The 19,710-nt window shown below is 42.4% G+C and overlaps 1 protein-coding gene across 2 annotated transcripts in view; it reads right to left on the bottom strand.

The window, feature by feature from the left end:
* The window catches only part of PKHD1 (PKHD1 ciliary IPT domain containing fibrocystin/polyductin), a 4,356,595-nt gene that overhangs the window by 276,559 nt on the left and 4,060,326 nt on the right, over window positions 1-19,710 (bottom strand). For both annotated transcript variants that reach the window (XM_069605754.1, XM_069605755.1), the window contains one exon: window positions 5,575-5,662. In XM_069605754.1, coding sequence (XP_069461855.1) covers window positions 5,575-5,662 — 88 coding nt within the window. The remainder of the gene's footprint in view (window positions 1-5,574; window positions 5,663-19,710) is intronic.

Raw genomic sequence — 19,710 nt, 5'->3', positions numbered from 1 at the left:
AGTGTTCTTTAGAACACATTAATTTTTGTTTCTTTACGAACATTTCAGGACACCACGCGTGTTATTAGAACAGTTTCAACTTGCTAGCGAACAGTACGAACAGGTGTGGTGTTCTTCGGGACACCTCCATTTTCGTTTATGTACGAACATTTCAGAACACTCGCACTGTCCGCGGACACTTTTATTGTTTTTTTTTTTTAAAACGGAAACTATTCACAATACAATATAAAAATTAAACTTTATTTAACATATATTAATAATTTATGACAGAGAAGGTGAGGCAGAAACAGAAACAAAAACAGGAGAATTTGGGGTTTCAACATGATTGGTATTAGGTGAAGAAGGGATGGAAGTCTCATCAAAACGTTTTGGATTATGGAGAGGGTTTGGGGATAATTGACTGGGATATGGTGAGGAGGGACAAGCACATGTGGGGCAATGGTACGAGGTTTTTGGTTTGAAATGATTTTCTACAAAAGTTTTTAAATTATTAAAATTAGCCAACAATACATCCATTTTTTCTTCTATATTGTGAAGACTGTTATCCATAACAGGGTTTTCTGAAGTTTTTTCTATTTTGGTATCCTCTGTACAAAAAAATAATATATATGTTAAATGTATATAAAAAAATAATAAATAAATGGTTTATATTATAAAGTGTTTACCATTAGTTTCACTATCTTGTGACATTTCTTCATGTGGGAAACTGTCCTCTAGCCATTCCAGAGTACTAGACATTTCTGTGAGAAAAAAAAAAGATATATTTTTTAATCTAATGCAGAAAGTTTATAAATATATGAGTAAAATGAAGTACACTTACTATTTCTGGTAAGATACGTCCTATGTATTCAGTGGGTCTGGTCTTGTTCTCAGTTCTGTTGTGTCTGTGAGGTAATTATGTTGGAAGCCAATTTATCTTCTTGTGGTATATTCCATTTCAGAACATATTGTATTTATATGAATGGTTAGTGTGTTACATATATGGGTTACATTTCTTATGTATTACTATATATAATGTGTTTGTGTGCTGCTTTTTGAATTTGTTAAATGTTCCTATATTATGATATAACAATCAAACATACCCTACCCCCCCCACAGTTTTTAGGTAGTGGTACTGTTCTCCGAACATGTCCGCGAACATTAAATAAGTTCGCGGACATCAAGTTCATAAGAAGAGATCTAGTCAGTTCCATATGACATGTATATAAAGTCAAAGTCATTATTGTTAAGTTGTGCTACTAAAAAACTATGAAATTCAGTGAAAAAACTTTGTTAAAGGGACGTTATGGTTAAGTTGCGCTACTAAAAACCTATGAAATTCAGTGAAAAAAACTTTGTTAAAGGGATGTTATGGTTAAGTTGCGCTACTAAAAACCTATGAAATTCAGTGAAAAAACTTTGTTAAAGGGACGTTATGGTTCCAAGTAAAACCGAAAAACCCTTGAAATTCGCCACTTATGGTAAGCTAAGCAACCATAACTTGCGCCACCACCGTGCACTGCTAAGACTAACACACAGGACATCAAAGATGACATCACAAATGTCATCACAAATGTCATCACAAACACCACCCCTATTATTCACTGCACCTATACTGCATCCTAGCTCAGTGTCCACTATACCCTAATAAGGTCACCAGTGGTCGGTGCTCATGACTTTCAACCATGGCCAGTCTCCAAATCCATGGGGCATAGGCTTTGGCCATGCCACATTCCCCAATGAGCAAATCAGAGTACACATTTGCGTTTGCCGCAGGCCAGCCCCACTACTCAAACACCAAATGTATATCACTAGTTTTTCAAGTTACATTTTTACACTTTCAAAAAATAAAACACAAGGCATATTTCCAAAAACATGGTTTCAGGTCCTTGCTAATGCTCATCGCACACATTTGTTGTCATCTAGTCCCACCACTTCAGGCTGTAACTTCAAGCAGACAATTCTGTCCCATTCAAACCTACCGCTTCAGCCATTCCGCATGCCCCAATAAGCAAATTACAGTACACATTTCACCTTGCTCATTGCATGCCCATTTCCCGGTTCATAGTCAAAACATCAAAAAACAAAAGGTTGAAAGCCAAAATATCGAAAAATAATTACATTTTTTATTCGAAATCCCCCTGCAACCTCCCCTTTTTTATTTATTTTTTGTTTTTACCTTTTTTTTTTACATACGAGAGCCACAAAATAAATATAAATAAAAAATAAATGATTCGACTTCTTTTTTTGACGTTTTATTTTTGACTTTTTTGTCTTTCGAAAAAAAAATTCTGGATATTTTTACTGCACACCCCATTTCCCGGACACCAATGTTATATCACTGTGTTGTGTACTTACATTTTACACTTAAGAAAACAAACAAAACACAGCACATATTTGTAAAATCATGCTTTGAAGTTCTTGCTGACTCTCCTCATGCATATTTGGTGCAATCCCATGCAGCACTGCTATCTGTACCCAAAAGCAATGTTTATTGCCCTTTCAAACCTATCCCAATTTCGAAAAACCTTACCACATAGCTGGTACATGGTAGTCATGCCCACTTTAACCCCATCGCTGGTCCCTCGTGGTCATGGCAAGAAGGTTATAAGCCATCTAAACAAGTTGAGACTACTCTCTAATTTTGCCCCCTCTTGACAAAATCCCACCAGACCTTGCAAAAACATTAATTTCTAGATTTACAATAGTTTTAGTAACTTTTGTGCAGATTCGCCAAATGCCACAACATTGATAAGCCTTTACAATATTTTTGGATCCCCCTCTGAATGTGTTCCCTCTTGAAAAAATAGAACCACACTTTGCAAAACCATTCGTAATGAGGTCTACAATTACATTCCAAAATTCCATGCAGTTTCATTGAGTGGTGCCAAAGTTTTAAAACATCCAAAAACTGCTTTTCACCAACCCTGTCATGCAGAAATAGACATAGATGCCCCCGAACAACTCTAATGTTTGCAAACATCTCAGAACCTCAGCACTGCCCTGGACTATTTGCAGACATCGGAGAAGAAAAACGCCCGATCTTTTGGCTTTCAAAGGCTATATCCCATCCCATCCTCATCACCCTTCACCTCTCCAGAGATCTTTTCCTTAGTTTGGCCAGTACAATGTTGTGTTTTTTATATATGTTTTTTTTTACCATAATGCTCGCGGACACCAGCGTATGTCTGCGAATCCAACATGGCGGACATTTCTGAAAATCTGAGTCACCTCAAGCTTTTCACTATCCAATCAGCTGGCATGTCCATGTCAGCAGACATCGCGCCGCCCTCGAGACCAATCGGAGACCCGTCCACAGACCAAACTGGGAAGTAATGCCATGGACCAAACCCAGATATAACACATTTTTTTAACATACTTTTTGATCGTTTTGAAGAAACTACTGGACGGATTTACACCAAATTTACAAAAGCACGCTTTCAGGACCAAGCCATCACTCGTGCCGCAAATTTGGTGAAAATCCGTCCAGCGGTTTGGGCTCTAGGTGTGAGCAAAATTTTGTTTCCATAGCGTCTATGGGAAAAAAACACACATTATGTGACCCCTCTATAACTTTGCCCCCCTTAATGAAACCTCGCCCAACATCGCAGAAACAACCTAACTGGCCCATATACTTTTTTTTTGTGATGATTCGTCTGGGGATTGGGGGGGGGGGCAAATTATAAGCCACCCAAACAGTGCTCTTCCTATGGGTTGAGCAACTTACCCATAACTACAGGGCCACCACCGCAGGCCTGGTAATATATTATGCAATACCTGCAGAAGGATGTCTGCAATTTCGCACAGTACAAAGCAATTTAAATGAGTAGTTTTTTATATGGACAGTTTTTAGCAAAATATATCTATAAGGATTGGAACAAGGATCATGTGGCTCCCACAGTTTATATTACTGATAAAGCACTAAACACTATCGACTTCAATTAAATTATATGTGCAATAATTGGGTTTAGAAAATATGGGAATTTCCATGCCCATTGTGGCAAAATCTCCTCTCACCAGCTGACAAAATGTTCAAATATCTTGCAGATGTAGGATGGTCTTGGCGAGAAGGGGGGATTCTAAACAGGTCCAGATAGCTCTCGATAAGCGTATTGAAATGTGGGACTGGCTGGAGAATTTTGCCGACCTCAGTTCACTGAAAAGTTATGACTTTGTGCAATATAGGCTTTATTTATTCATGAAACCGCAAGACTACCTCAATCTATGCCCTTCCAAAAGACTGCGATGCTTTATTCTTCTACTAAGATTGGACCAACTCCCGACCCTATGGGTTACGGGTAGGAGAGAGCGAACGCTGTTGGAACTACGGATATGTAGACTGTGTAAAATTGACAATGTTTTGGAGACAGCACAACATGTCTTGACACAATGTGGAAGTATGATTGTTGTAATTCATCACCATATTGGAAAGTATACCCATGATTTGTCAGCAATCCCTGAATCATTATTTTGGCATCACTGCTTAAACTCAGAGAATATACGAGTCTTGACTGCTTTATATAACATTTGGCTCAGGATAGAGGGGAAATTGGGTATCAAGATTTGAATAGGCTGTCCACACTACATTACAAACCTTGTCCTTGCCTATGCCAGGATCTTTGAAGACTGTGACAACATGTGTTTCATAATGCTCTGTTCTGATCTATTTCATTACTCTGTTTTGATACTTTGTATAATATCTTATTCTATGCACGTTTTACTCATGGTTTGGTAAGGTGGTATACTTTGGACATGTTTTAGGTTTTAGGTTTAGACTGGATTTATTTATTTATTTTAATTTGATGTTTAACCCTATTTTTCCAAAGTAAATATTAATTGCTATTTTATGATGTTGTTATTTAATTTGATGTTATAATAGTTTGATTTTAGAATTAATTCTTGATTAATCATTATTCTGTATGTGTAAAGTTTATTAACTAAACTGTAACACATTAAATAAATATATTGCGGCATTAGTGATCCTAAATTCCCAAACATGTATGTATGATATTTTGCAGAGCATTAAGTACTTTATGGTGATTATATTGAAGGTAATATCCTTTATAGTACAGCCATAGGGATGGTATGTCTCTGTGACCTTGCACTGGTCACTTTTCTCATATTACTTTTTTTATATTACTTCTTTACTCTTTTGTTACTAAGCTCTTGCTCACAAGTGAGTGCTGGAAAAATTATCAAATGTTACAATTTCTATATTCTTTCATATAATATTTCATATCATATTTCAGCTTAGAGAATGAATGTGCATAAATACAATATGTAAAACACTTGTGAATTTTGCATTCCTTCATTTATGCCTAAATGGAGAGTGCGGGAACCGGATGCCATGGTGGTTTTCACAGAACATCCCAATGTAGTGGCGTATGTGCATTGCCATGCATGTATCAGAAATGGTGGAGAGATTGAGCAAGGCCAGTATTAACTGTTCAGGAGGGCTTAAGTGCATTTCTTGATATAAATATCAATTAAATGCAGATAGGGGCCTTTTCGCGCCTTGAGACACTTGTGTATAGGCGCGTTATAAATGCCATATCATATCATATAATTCAGCTATTAGGTGGTGCAAACATATACCTTTTAGCGTGGCCTGTTTTGAGCCCTTGATTTGAACCGTCATGCTCCATGGCTGCTCAGAATACCCAATGGCCTCCACTCGATGACCCTGAAACCAAACAATAGAAGAGGTGAAACAGTGCCAGTTTGTCTTTTATTTTAGCCATGTTCTAAGCAGGACACCAGTGTACAAACAGTTGCTGTTATACAGCAGAGGGAATGCAATATTGAACAAAATAGGTCTGAAATGCCCTATAGCATTGGCAAGTTAATATTGTGTTGAATGGAAGAGCATTGCGTTGCTTTCTTATGCAAACCACTAATTTGCTATTTCTTCCAATCTTTGCGCTCATTGTCTAATCATAAATAATGCAGGTGAGACAAATAATTTCAATACCTAAACAAAAATCTGATATGGTAGTAGTTAGCGCAACTTAGATTTTCAGGGATGTTACAAATAAGACCTTGAAAGGCACAGGAAATGATCAGCTAAATGAATCCACATAAACTATGCCTAACCATTCTCCTTAACAGCAATATAAATGTCAAGGGAAATAGCCGACTAAGCAAATAGGATACTTCAAGGAATAAAATGCTTGATCTAGTGTGAGTCTGAACAACTGTATTTTATCAGCAAGAAAGACCACCATGTACTGGTGGCATTACTCAATATTAAGCATTCTCTTTCTTTTTCCATTAAAGACTAAACTTCGAATTTGCAGCAAAGATGTGTCCCAGACCCAAAAAGGGCAGCAGACACTGCAGTAATAATGTCAGATTTTTCAATGACTCTGCTGACGTCCCTTTTGCCCAACTTCCAACACTCTTCACCCTGAGGTCTGATTGGGATTTTAAGAAATACATATAAAATCTAAGAAGAATTACCATCTTGACAATGTATATACAGGTGATGAGGGAAAGTGGGAGGCTGCCCCAGCCATCTTGTCTGGCTTCCGCAAATTCCATTGCTGCTAAGTAGTTGTCAGTGCATATTGTGTGTGTGTCTGTGGAAAAAGTATTCCCAGATATGTAACACCAGTTGGACACCATCTAAATCCCCAACCAGTTTGTGGGTGAGTCCTCATGGGCATAAGGGGAAGCAGTTCTGAATTAATACATTTATTCTAAGTCCTGACTACCCACCAAACTCTGTCACTGTGTGGACTATGGGATTAATGTTATTATCTGCATCCAAAACATAAACTAGAAGGTCGTCCGCATATAGTGAGACCAGGACATGCTGCGTATATAAGGTTAGGCCTCTGTGGATATGAGCTGTGTGCAGCACACAAGCCAAAGATTCAATAGCCAATGTAAAAAGAAGGGGCGTTACAGGAGAGCCCTGCTTCATATCTCAGTATAGCTCGAATGGAGTGGATGTCATGTCGTTCATGAGCATCTCGGGTAGTCACCCACCCCCATGCGTTGAAGGACGAGAGAAAAGACCAGATTAAGGAGTCGAATGCTTTCTCTGCATCTAATAGTATTGCTACTGCTGTCGGTACCCTGATCTACTTGGGAAGTATTGCAAACAAACAACAAAGATTAAACTGAGTGGATCTCTCAGGGATAAATACACGTTGCACATTAAGGGAGAAAGCCTGTTGGCAAGTAATTTAGCAAGTATCTTGCTATCCAGATTTAATAAGGAGAGAGGTCTGTATGAGGAGCATGAACTCTTATCCTTCCGCAATTTAGGAATTAACATAATTATAGCATCCCTTGTTGTGAGAGGTAAGGTTTGTCTTTCCAATGATTCTAGGTACACTTTCAGAGCAAGGGGGCTAGCGTGGCCTCATATTCCTTATATTGTTCGATAGTTATGTCATCTGCGCCAGGGCTTGACCGCTCAGAAGTTCTCTAATAGCTCTCCTGATCCCTGCAACAGTGATAGGGGCGTTCAGCGGGTAACGGTGCTCAGCTGCTACCCAGAATAGCTCCATGTTCACTAAGTACTGGCCATCCCTTTCACTAGGGGCCTCAACAGGTTTACTATACAACAAAGAATAGCATCTAACAAATGCATGCATTATAGACTCTTGGTCCTTGTGCACCACCCTGTTGTCCATTATCTCTGAGATCAACATTGGGCGGTTAGCCATACGGATAGCCCATGATAGCAGTCTACCAGGTATATTGCCTTCACCATATTGCCTTGCAGAGAGTTTTCAATTCCGGAATCTTATCTCTCCGTTCATGGTCTCACAAAACTTACTCAACTTATCCCTATTCTTTGCTAGCGTGGTATGAGAACACTCACTAGCATATTCCATCTCAAGTTTCTTCAAGGCTTGCTCAGTCCTGTTAAGGGTACTATAAGCGTGCAAAGTACACCACTCTCCTTAGAAATACAGACTCCCTGAAGTTAAAACACATACATTTCCCAGAGTTTATCCACCTCTGTGACAGAGCCATAGTTAATTTCCAGAAAATATGTCATACCAGACAGCAACATAGCTTTGAAGGCCACATCAAGCAGATGTTCAGGTTACAATCTCCAGGTTCTAGTGTGACAATAGTTCCGAGGTGAGCAGTGAGTGGTCTGAGAGAGTATGAGGCAGAATGTCATATCAATACACCCAAAGCCCAACCTGGCCAGATATTAGCCATCTATCTATATGGGAGTGGTAGTCAGCGACTGAAGTGTAGTGGGTGTATTTGCCCTGTGTCCGGTGTGCTCTTCTCCATAAGTCCTGTAAACCATATTTAACACTGAGCACATTCAGTGCCTTGGCTGCACAGCCCAAAGGAAAAACCCTGTCTGTGGATCTATCCAAGAGTAGATCTGTGACTGTGCTCATGTCGCCAGCCAGGATCACTGCATAATCAAGGAATTCCAGTAGTTTAACAGAGATGTTATTAAAGAAGTTAGCGCCATCTATGTTCAGGGAAAACACATTAACCAGTACAAGGCGATAACCGGACATTCAAGCCGCATGACCTATCTCCCCTCAGGGTCCAACACTACTTTATGTTGATGGAAGCCTAGACGTCTTTGTATAAGTGTTACAGACCCTCGGGAGGAGGTGGAATATGTGGAGTACCAGTTTTGCTGTGTTTTGAATCTACAGAATTTCTCATGCCCAGCCTGTGTGATATAGGTCTCTTGAGGGAGGACGATAGGGCATCAATGCCATTTCACGTAGGCATTTATTTTATGTTGTTTAATAACGTTACTCAACCCCCTAACATTCCAAGTTAAGAGCAACAAAGTAGCCACATTAAACATCTCAATGGGGATCGCATTGGTAGTACACTGTAGCAAGGCACACAACCCAGGTGTGCATATTAATTGTTGCATAGTGTACTGTATATATATATATATATATATACCTCTAGCTTGCCTGACTCATGAAAATCAAAAACGTGATATTAATATAGTAACTGTAGAGAAACCCTTCAATTCACACACTAGAAAAAAAAAACACTCGAGAAAAAAGGACCAACACAACTCTTGCAAAGAGAACAGAGTTTAAGTACATGCCAGCAAAGAACTCTGCTGCCACGGAGCGCGCCGGCAAACACAGCATACACAATGGGTTTTAAAGATACACAACGTCACAAGTGATGTACATTACATAGGTTACACATCCATGTTGCTGGTTGGTGCGACTGTATACACATAACCTGCTCAATACAGGATGCCAGGTGATTGGTACCTGCATCTTCAGTCCATCTCCTTCCACGCAGGGATTGTCTTCTTCCATCATCGGGTACAACGACTCTAATTGGCAATTTAGTTACACAGTTAATTATTTCATTGCACTACGGTGCACCTGGTACCAAGGACATGAGTGAGGCGGATACTTTAGAGATTGTGATAACTTTTCAGAACTACGTGAACCCCTGCTCCATCCCAGATATGCCGGCACCTCCACAACTTTCCTACCCGCAGCCTAAATGTGTTATTTTCTTCCCTGGCACCTCGCAGCACAAATGACATGAACCGATGGTGGGTGCAGCCCATCACCGCTCTCTGATCTTCCTTATCGATTGGCCAATTTATAATTTTATGGGCAGGGGTCTTGAGCTGGTCAGTGCACTCAAATAATTGGGGCCTCGGTTTGGGGGTCCTTTGTCGCTATAGCTTAAATATCTGGACTGGTGAAAGCCTAAAGCCCTTGCCTTCCTTGCCTCTCCAAAGATCAATTTCGGCCCTCTCTCGGCCTTGCAGGGCACATTCCTTCTGAGTTACATGCACTAATGCTAAGACATAATGGAGAACTGTGTGTCTTCAGTGAATTACCCTTGTGCAGGGCTGCCAGGACTGCGAGCAGAAGACACACACACACACACACACACACACACTCCTAACCCTTCTGATGGGATTAGATGTACTGGCATAGCTATGGCCATAGGCCTCAAATTCAAACAGTGTCTAACTTCTAAAATGGACACTCATTACACATGTAATATTAATAACAGGATTCACTGCATTTCCACTACAATCCAGCTTCTATGGGTGACTCCCCACCCCACTCCATTCTCCCATCTACCTAACATCATCTTCTACAATCGTCTCGTCCTAAATCGCAGAGGGGCCTGGGACTTCCGCACCCATCCCCAAACATTCCCCCCTTTCGTAAATTCTATGTTTACAAACTTTCTTGCCATCCTCTCAGCCTCCTCATACATCCATGACACTTTCTTGGGCACCCACATTCTACATACTGAACCCAAACTTTCTTCTGTCTGTGTATACTGCTCCAGGGTACAAGTAAGACATCTACAGCCCCATCTCCTTCTAAATGAACACAGTGCTCCTCACAGTTTTCAGGATCAGGTGGTGTTGTAGCAACTGTTCCATTATTTTCCCTATTCCCACTATATGGGGCATATTTGGGTCATCTGTTTGAACCTGCCTGTCTGCTTACCCCAATTGAGACCATCATCGCACTATTAGGGATTGCTTTAGCACAGCATCAAAATCCCAGCTGGCAAGTGCATAAAATCACCAGCACAAACACCACCACTGGCATTAGTATCTTGGCAACTGCTCCCATCCATGATGGTGCTCACGAGAAGAGGTCATCGAAACAATTACTCATATGAATCCCTGCTTCCATCTGCATAGGTTCTGCGAGGGTGTGTACAGAGTCTATTAGCTCTGTGAGAGACCCATTTGCTGCATTGTTTGCGGGTACATAAATGCGGCAGCATTCACCTATTTTTTAAACCTTGATTGCACTGAATCATTGTTCAGTATCGTTTGCCAGCTGTATCAGCTCCCAGCTAACTATTTGTAGCTATATAGTGTTGGCCGCTATTTGTATCTCTGGCACTAACAGAGGAGCGAAAAACGTCTCTTTTTTATTGTACAGTCTATATTGATTGGGTATTTCTTGAAGCAATTGAGCTGATTCTTACGACAGATAGTTAGACCTCGTTTTCCTTCCTAAAAGTATGTTTTCCTTTTCCCTGGTAAGATCCAGAAGAAAGGGCACTGCAGTGGCGATGCAGAGGTGGTTGGCCCTGGCAGTGGCATGGGGGTAACCAACCTCCATTGTCTGATAGTCAAATGTGCTTCAGGGACCACGAGAAGAGCCAAGTGGTGCAGCTGGGCCAGCGAGCATGTGCCCCTCCCTGATGGTGGGAGGTGCAGGAACACCTGCTGTCCACATACCCAGTGCATATCCATCACTGCTGGTGTTCCTTTCTTGAGGTCTGGAATCTTTATTGTCACATTGCACTTGTCATTTGTACCTGCATGGGTCATCTCCTGCATTATAGAAGCACAGTTGATATTCTTCCTGTTTCTGCACCTTCCCTGGCTTGTCATTTGCTTTCATTCATGTCAGTTTTTCCACATGCTTCCCCCAGTTCACTTGAAATGCTTTGTTTGCCATACAGCACTTCACAGTCTCTTCCGACGGATTGGCCACAAACCTCACTCCTTCCAACTGCATGTTTGGTCTTTGTAAGCGCTGTGGGTTTTTGACATTGTGGGCACACTGCTGTTCAGCTGGGTCCATCATCCCAAGATGTATGCTGTGCACTTAGAACGTGTTTCACAACCTACATAGTGCTAGATGAACAAGACATTTGGCATCCAAGAGCGGAACATCTTGCGGTATTAGTACCTTGGGGGCTCCCGACACTTGTGGTATTAAGGAGAAAATATAACAACTCCCATTTACCCTCTGTTTCCCCACTGAGCTCTTGTCCGTGTACCTACTGTTACTCATGTCTGAGTGGTGCACGTCCTCTATCATGTCAAAACCTAATCCTCTGTATTCATCATACTTTTTATTCTTGGTCTGCCTCCTAAAACGTTTTAATATGCTTGCATATTGCACATATACCTTTCCAACCGAACATATATTTATATTGATTTTTTATGTCATCCCATTCCTATTTCTTGGTGTATTGGTGTCAATTTCCAGTATTGTGTTATTGCCCCCATTCTGATATGTACAACCGCCCATGGTACACTTCCCTCGGATATCCACCACTTTTAGATGTTCCAACCATATCAAATTACAAACTAAATATACTCCTAAACCAAACATAAAAATACAAAATATTCTTAATGTGAAATGCATCACACATATATATGCAGAGAAAAACATAGTATTACCAGGTCTCATCTTAGCTTCATGTTGTACATTAGTAATCAGTAATCATAATTTCATTATTAGATTAAAAAAAGGAAGAAAATAAAATCAATTTGACCAAAACAATGAAAATATACTAGTGCACCGAGTAAACACGTGAATGAACACTGCATTCAGTTGAAATAGACAATTTATGAAAATCTGTATGTAGTAACTTTGAAAATGTATGCTATTATTAGGCACTACTCTTGTAGTACTGTCTGTGTTTGTTAGTGGTTGGTGCGGCATTCAGAGCCTTTCGTACATCAGAAAGGTGAACCCAATATCACAACTCCCGGACCTTCACTGCAAATGGAGTGCCATACACAGTGGTAAAAGGACCATTGTATCTTGGTTCACTCCACTTGTGGACGAAGTTCCTAATGAATACGTGATCACCCGGATCAAATTGAACAGCCTGTGATGTCACCAAAGCAGGTACTGCATTGGTTTTTTCTTCAGATTGCTTTGGTGCTATCTGTTGAGAAATACATTTGATTGAACTAATCAAAACAGTCAAATAATCCTCGAATTCCTCACCCAGAACAGACACTGCCCTGTGAGCATCAGAGGTTTTCCTTACAGAAGATAGAGGTGTATGCATGCATCGGCCTGTTACCAACTCATGTAGTGATAAGTGATGATGCTTACACGGCTGCGTGCGCAAACTGAATATGGCAAGGGGAAGACAATGCATCCAGTTTCTCTTAAGGGTACCACGCAACTTAGATAATTTAGCCTTTAACAATCCATTGATTCTTTCCACGAGCCCTGTGGCCTAGGGTGGGTAAATGTACACATATGATGCTTGATGCCCAATAACGCAGTCACTTCTTTAAAGAGTTTATAAAGAAAGGGGTGTCATTGTCTGATCACAACCCATTGCAAACACCCCAATGAGGAAATACCTATCTTACAAAGAATTCGGCAGCACATTTAGAATCTGGATATGCACAAGGACCTTCCTTAACCCAATGAGAGAAGGGACAAACTACGACAATCATATACCTATACCAATTGCATTGCTCTCCCAATTCAGCATAATCTATATGGAGCTCCCAAAATGGCCCAGCTGTGCAAAGTAATGCACCTTGTATCGTCCTTAGGGTATGTTCTGTAGGTATGGCATGTGAAACAATTCATCACCATTTTGGAAACTATTTCCTGCAGATTGGGGACAAACCAGTCCTCTTGTATATCTGCAGCGATAGGTTGTTTTGACAAATGAGACAGAAGATGCACCTGGTCGAAGGTGACCAGCAACAGTTTGTGCGGGATGACAACCTTACCCGTACATCCTTGTCACCATAATAAATCTCTGGGGGATTGTGTGAACCCTCCTTTCTGCCATAACTCCTTCTCCTCCTGTGGGGCACATTGTTGCAACTCAATAATTTGTGCTATAGGAAGTGAAGTGTATGGTCCTGGCAACTGCTCTTGTCCCTGTGCTCATACTGGATACTCAGAGATGTAAGGCACTGGGACATGAGCAGCCTATTTCACTCAGCAGCGGCATTGCTGAGTGAAACTTTGTCTGTATCATTTGTGTGGGCGCTGCATTTAGGGCTGAGAAAGTGTTTCAATCAGTTTATCTAGCAATGCTGCTCCCATAGGTCTAAGGCCTGTCTACTGTTCAATGGTTGCGGGACCACCCACAAAAAGTATTTACCCACACTTCCAGCATGCTATCTTTTGCTTTTGGCATGTTCTCCTCCTCCCCCTCAAATGTTAAACAGTGATGCCTAGAACTATCTTCCTCGGTACACAGTTCTGTCAGGAAAATGGCAGGGTTTACTGTCTTGCACCACACTATGTGGATGTTTGGGCTGTGTGGTTAATGTGGATTTAGATTGTTCTAATAAGGCAAAAACTGCATTGTATACAATGTTATGGAATACCCCATGGTGATTGTGGATCTTTCTTCTATTGCAAATGCAGCAGCAGCAAGTGCTTGCTCAAAAGGGAACTGTCCCTGCATTACTGACTCCAGATCTCCACTGTAATAGGCCAATGGCTTGTGGCCCATGATGCTCTTGGGAGAACAAGTAAAGCTCTTGATTGTAGTCAGGGGTGCCAACACCGGGGCAGTGGAAATAACCTCTTTTAGTTTGGTAAGGCTTGTGAGCATGTCCTCTGTCCATGTTGTCTTATTGTCTTTCTTTCTTTAGTGCTTCTTTAAGGCCTTGAAACAAGCGCCTAGTGTGTGCAATGTAATCTAGGACCCACCCTCTGCAGTAATTACACAGCCCAAGGAACTTCTGCATTTCTTTGACAGTTTTTGGCTGGGGTGCATTGCACACTGATGCAGCGCGTTCAGGTGTTATTTTCATCCCATGGATGGATATCAATTGGCCCAAGTAAAGAACGTCCTGGAGTCATTACTGTAACTTAGCCTTACGCACTTTGTACCTCTTATGTGCTAACAGCTGTAAGAGCATGACCGAGGGCCTGATCATGACTTTGGCGGTAACGCCCGTGGTATTACCGCCGGCGGTATTAGCCCTACCGCCAAACTCCTGGATCACGAGTTTGGCAGTAATGTTAATCCCCATTCCCCATTGAGCCCATTCGGGAATGCCCCATTCCCCATTGGGCTCAATGGAGAATTTTTGCTCTCTTACGGCCGGCGGATTTCCCGCCGGTAGTAATAGCGCAAACCTTCGGCGGATTTCCCCCCAGCTCAGAGCTGGGGTGAAATCTGCCGAAGTCCTGATTTGGTGGACCCTTAAATCCGGAAGTAATAGCGCTACTGCCGGATTTAAGGGTTACCGCCAAAGTCGTGATCAGGCCCAGAGTCCCTTCGGCACTGTTGTTCATTATCACTGCATACTATTTAGTCGTCCACAGTGACAGTGAATGACAGTGAATGACAGTGCTGGGTACCTGTATTTTTCCCAACAGTATTCTGTTACAAATACTTGAGGATTCACATTACCTCTGTGGTAATCGTGTGTGCTTGTACTGCTTGCCCCATACGTAAATGCAGCGAATTATTGAAAGTCTGGGTGTAGGGGTATGGAAAAGAAGGCTTTCTTTAGGTCTACAATAGTGAAATGTGTTGCTTGTATTGGAATACTGCACAGAATGGTCGCAGGGTTAGGAACTATTGGAAATTCAGCATTACAATGTCATTCAAGGGGCGAAGATCTTGTATAATTCTCCAACTTGACCACTTTGCCTTCTTTATCGGGTATATAGCTGTGTTACATGGAGAGCTGGAGGGCACAATAATCTGTTTACTTAGGAGTGCAGAAATTGTCTCTTATCCCCTCCTCTGCCTCTTTGGACGGTGGATATTGTCTCACCCGGGGCAACACTGCACATTGTTTAAGTGTGATTTGAACAAGTGCCACTATTGTTTAAGTGTCATTTGAACGGGTGCCACTCCCTGTAAAAGGCCTACATCATAGGCACTGGCTTTCCATACCCTCTCAGAAACCTATGCTAGGTAATTTATTCAGTGAAAGGGGTTGCTTTTACAATGGCCATCAAGAGAAACTGTACTGTACGGTATTGCACCATTATCTCACAGGGTATGCAAAGAGTCAACACTATTTCTCCATCATCAACCCTGTCCTCAAATAATTCTGCATTACTTCGTTCAAGGGTACTGTTGGCTCAATGCACAATACCTGAATCAGTCCAAATTACCACAATCCTCTTCTCTGATAACACCAATCTTTCCAAGTCCAGTGTAATGAGCGTCCCTGCCACAAGCTTCGGGGACACAATGGGTCTGAAAATAAAATCAGATTGTATGTGCCAACACACTTTTCCAACCTTGGCCACCTCATTAAGAAAGACTGTAATCCCATACACAAACATATTGTGGGGAACAGGAATGCTGCAAACCACCACCTCTCCTCCTATGGCTTGTATTATCATCATGGCTCTCACAGCACACATTCCCGGGGTAGCTCATACTATTCCTCGATCTGTAAAGGAGATAGTCATATTAAGTTTGCTCAAGATTTCACGCCCTAAGACATTTACTGGAAATTTTCCAAATGTAATAAAGGTGCACACACCACTTTGCCTCCTATTTTGATGGGTACTCCTTCTGCGAGAGGAACTGTTGCCACAGCCCCAGAAAAGCTTTGCGTGTCTAGAGGTTTACCTGATAACTGGAAGCCTCTTTCAGTAATGCATGATTTAGTGGCTGCCGTGTCAACCATAAAGATGAATTGTTTATTTCCTATCTCAGCGCCCACCAAGGGTTCCTCGTGTGAGTGGGTAGTCATGAACACTATGTATTTCAGCCCACCCTTTCGCCTCTATACCCACTGATCTTAATGAGAGATTCTGTAATTTCTTGAGCAATCCCTTTGTATTAACAAATGAAAAAAATCCTAATTTAGCGGTCCCACTTTTGCCTGTCTCTAACCTCCACATCTCCTGTACTTTCAACATATATTGAGTGGGGTCTTCATCATCCCCCATTGTACACTGCATTATGGACAGAAAATACGGTGTATCTGGGTTTGCCCGCTGAAGTGTGGCCCACACCTGCACTCTGAAGTTGTTAAAGTGTGCCCCATCATGTTCATCATCTATCTTTACTCCTGGGTATCCAGCCTTAACCCAAACTTTCCCTGCCTGATCCCCCACACTTGCTACAAGCAAACTGTTATGCCTCCCACTGCTAAAGGAATACTGGCTGTTTGTTTTTTAATAGTACATATCCATTTCCCAGCCGCTGCAGTGAGGGGTGGGAGAGCATTGACCAGGTTATTTTTGTCCATCTGAGCCCAAGGTATATACTGCGCCCTCCCAGATCCTTTATGCTTGCCAACTCCCATTTTCCCCTTCTTGCTGTCACTCGCCTTTTTCCTTGCCACTGCTAATTGCCCAAATCTGTACCTTAACTGCGGAGGCCACAAGTTCTCTTCCCTTGGGGTAATTACCAGCATCTCTTTTGTATCCTCTAATTCAACCATTGTGTTCCACTCTTCCTCCCAAAACTCTCTATTTGTATCTCCATCCAACCTCACTGCCCCATAATCTACAATTCCCACCCTTCGTTCATCACACTTCCCCTTCTCCTTCTCAATGTGAACATCATTGATTGCGGTGTGATCCAATCTAAACAAAATGTCTCCTGCCCTCCATTCATCTAGTCCACACCCCAACTGGCGTCCTTCCTCCCAGAGGGCCCTCAACATTGCCAAAGACATATGTGCTGTCTTTAATGCCTCTTCAAACTCCTTCTGTGGTTTCCTTTCCATCGCTCTCTCGATAATTGTCGGTACAACAGTGTTAGTGTCACAATATATTATGCAGCACAAGCAAGTCAGGGATCTCTTTCCCTTGCAATGAATATGGCGCACAATAAAACCGATTTTCAATTTTTCAATCCCACTTTCGTCTCACACCCAACCTCCACAAACATCCCTTGTCACAGTAGACCATAACCAGGCCGGTGTGTTATCAATGAATAATCTATGAATTTTTGATTTAATGGGAAAGTTGAATAAACAGTTACAATAGCCACCAAGTTGTGCAACACAAACTTCAGAGTACTTTTAGTCAAGTGGCACACTAAGACAACTCAAACGAGGATGGCACATGGATTTACTAGGCTTGTCAGCTTTCAATGGAAGGCAGTGGCAGGGAATGGGAACACCAAGTATAAATCGGATTTTGAATGGGGTTTTTATAAACAATATGGGGGGCCAGCAATGAATGGAACAATTTGTTTTTCATGCACCAGGTAAAATGGTTATTGACTAGTACGGAGAACTGCTATGGGACAGCACACAAGGGTACTTTGTGCTGGTTAGACTAGAAAACAAATAGGGCTTTAGAACAGACGAGCCCGGACACAATAGGAAAATGGATGTTGGTACATGCAACACATGGGTAAATAAAAGGGGAATGCAATAGGTAATTTGTTATCAAGATATAGTAGGGGAAAATGAATAGGCTAGGAAAAAACAGGGAAACAAAAATGCAAATGACACTCGTTTTTACTAAGGCTGCAAATGACAGGCACATTTTAAGCAATGGGGAAATCACAAGAGGAAAATCCGTTTTTCAGTTAAAATGACAGAGGCACAGAACAGATAGACACTGGGCAAATAGATTACTCACAATAGGAAATCGGTTTAGGTTTAAAATGACAGATGCAAAGAGAAATTTGTTTTATGGGACACCATTTAAACACACGGACAGATTTGTTTTTTTAGTTCACAATGATATTAATTCTTTGGGGGAATACTTTATAACTATAACAAAATCGGGGGCGTGGCTATGAGGGCCATGTAGGAGGACGCGATCTGGAGGAGCTCCCGAGATCCTGAAATGATCCTGGCGGAATAGTGCATAACAACGTGCCTATGACTGCTGAAAACACACATGTTGGTATGTGAACGGACTGACTGCGCTTGGTGAACATTTGGAATGCGTGGGAGGAATGGCGGTGGAGTTTTGTGCGAAAAGGATAAGGAGCGCCGGAGACGGAAGATGAAACAAAATGGCCGATCAACGACCGGAACAAAGGAAGGAGCAGGCCGCACGGTGGTCGGGCGACAGGTGCGGACTGTGTGCGTATTTGTAACTGGCGCGGAACGCAGGTCCCCTATGTTGGGATACTAGCGCGAATCGGCCTGTATTTCTAGAGTGTTCTACTACTGGCGTAGGCCTTTGGGCATGTGATAGAGGGCTGAGGCCGCACTACACTACGACGCATCGAAGTAGCGCAACACTGTGCATGGAAAGCTTGGCGTGAGAAGCTCACAGAGTTTGTGGACTGTGCGTGCCCCCCCACCCCGTGGAGCTGCCGGAGTGGGGCTTATGCGGCTACATGGGAAAGCACGACCTACGGTAGTGGACAGGTCTCGCCTGGGGGTGTCTCGAGAGTGGCCCCCTGGAACATGCCCAGCGGATGCAGAATCATGTCTAATAGAACCGTGAGACCGAAGGCGAAGCAGCCCACGTTGGACGACTTCGCCAAGACTTCGCCTGTTCCGGAAAGTTCCAAGAGCAAGGATAAATCGCCTTCAGGCGGCATGCCTGTGACGGGCACTAACCAGGAGGTCCTGGCTGCGATTGCGGACCTGAAGGCGGCCTGGGATGCTAAACTTGAACTGGCCGTTACTGAGCTGAAAAAGGCATTGGACCTTAAGGTCGGTGAGGTGCAGGAAGAGGTGAATTTACTTTGACAGGACGTCAGGTCTCTGGCGGAGCGCACTGAGACCCTCGAGAAAGAGGTGAGCCCGAACACCGCGGATTGTGCCTCCCATAAGGCTGAATTGCACGCTCTGGTGCAGAGAGTGGGAAACTTGGAGAACAGGGCGGAGGAGGTGGAAGGACGCGCCCGACGGAATAACATTCGCATCGTGGGCCTGCCATAAGGATCAGAGGGCCACGATCCCACAGAGTTCATCGAATCTACGCTGTTGCAGGAGATACCCAGAGGAGCTTTATCTCAGGGATTCGCGGTGGAACGTGCGCATAGAGCTCTGACAAGGAAGCCGCCGCCGGGAAACCCACCTAGGCCAGTAATTGCCAAAATCCTTAATTACCGGGATCGGGAGAGGATACTAGAACACTTCCGCAATATATA

Source organism: Ambystoma mexicanum, chromosome 4p (assembly GCF_040938575.1).
Source record: "Ambystoma mexicanum isolate Mex_15411 chromosome 4p, UKY_AmexF1_1, whole genome shotgun sequence".
NCBI lineage: Eukaryota > Metazoa > Chordata > Amphibia > Caudata > Ambystomatidae > Ambystoma > Ambystoma mexicanum.
The sequence above is the reverse complement of the archived record's forward strand: the minus strand, read 5'-3'. Positions and strand labels throughout refer to the sequence as shown.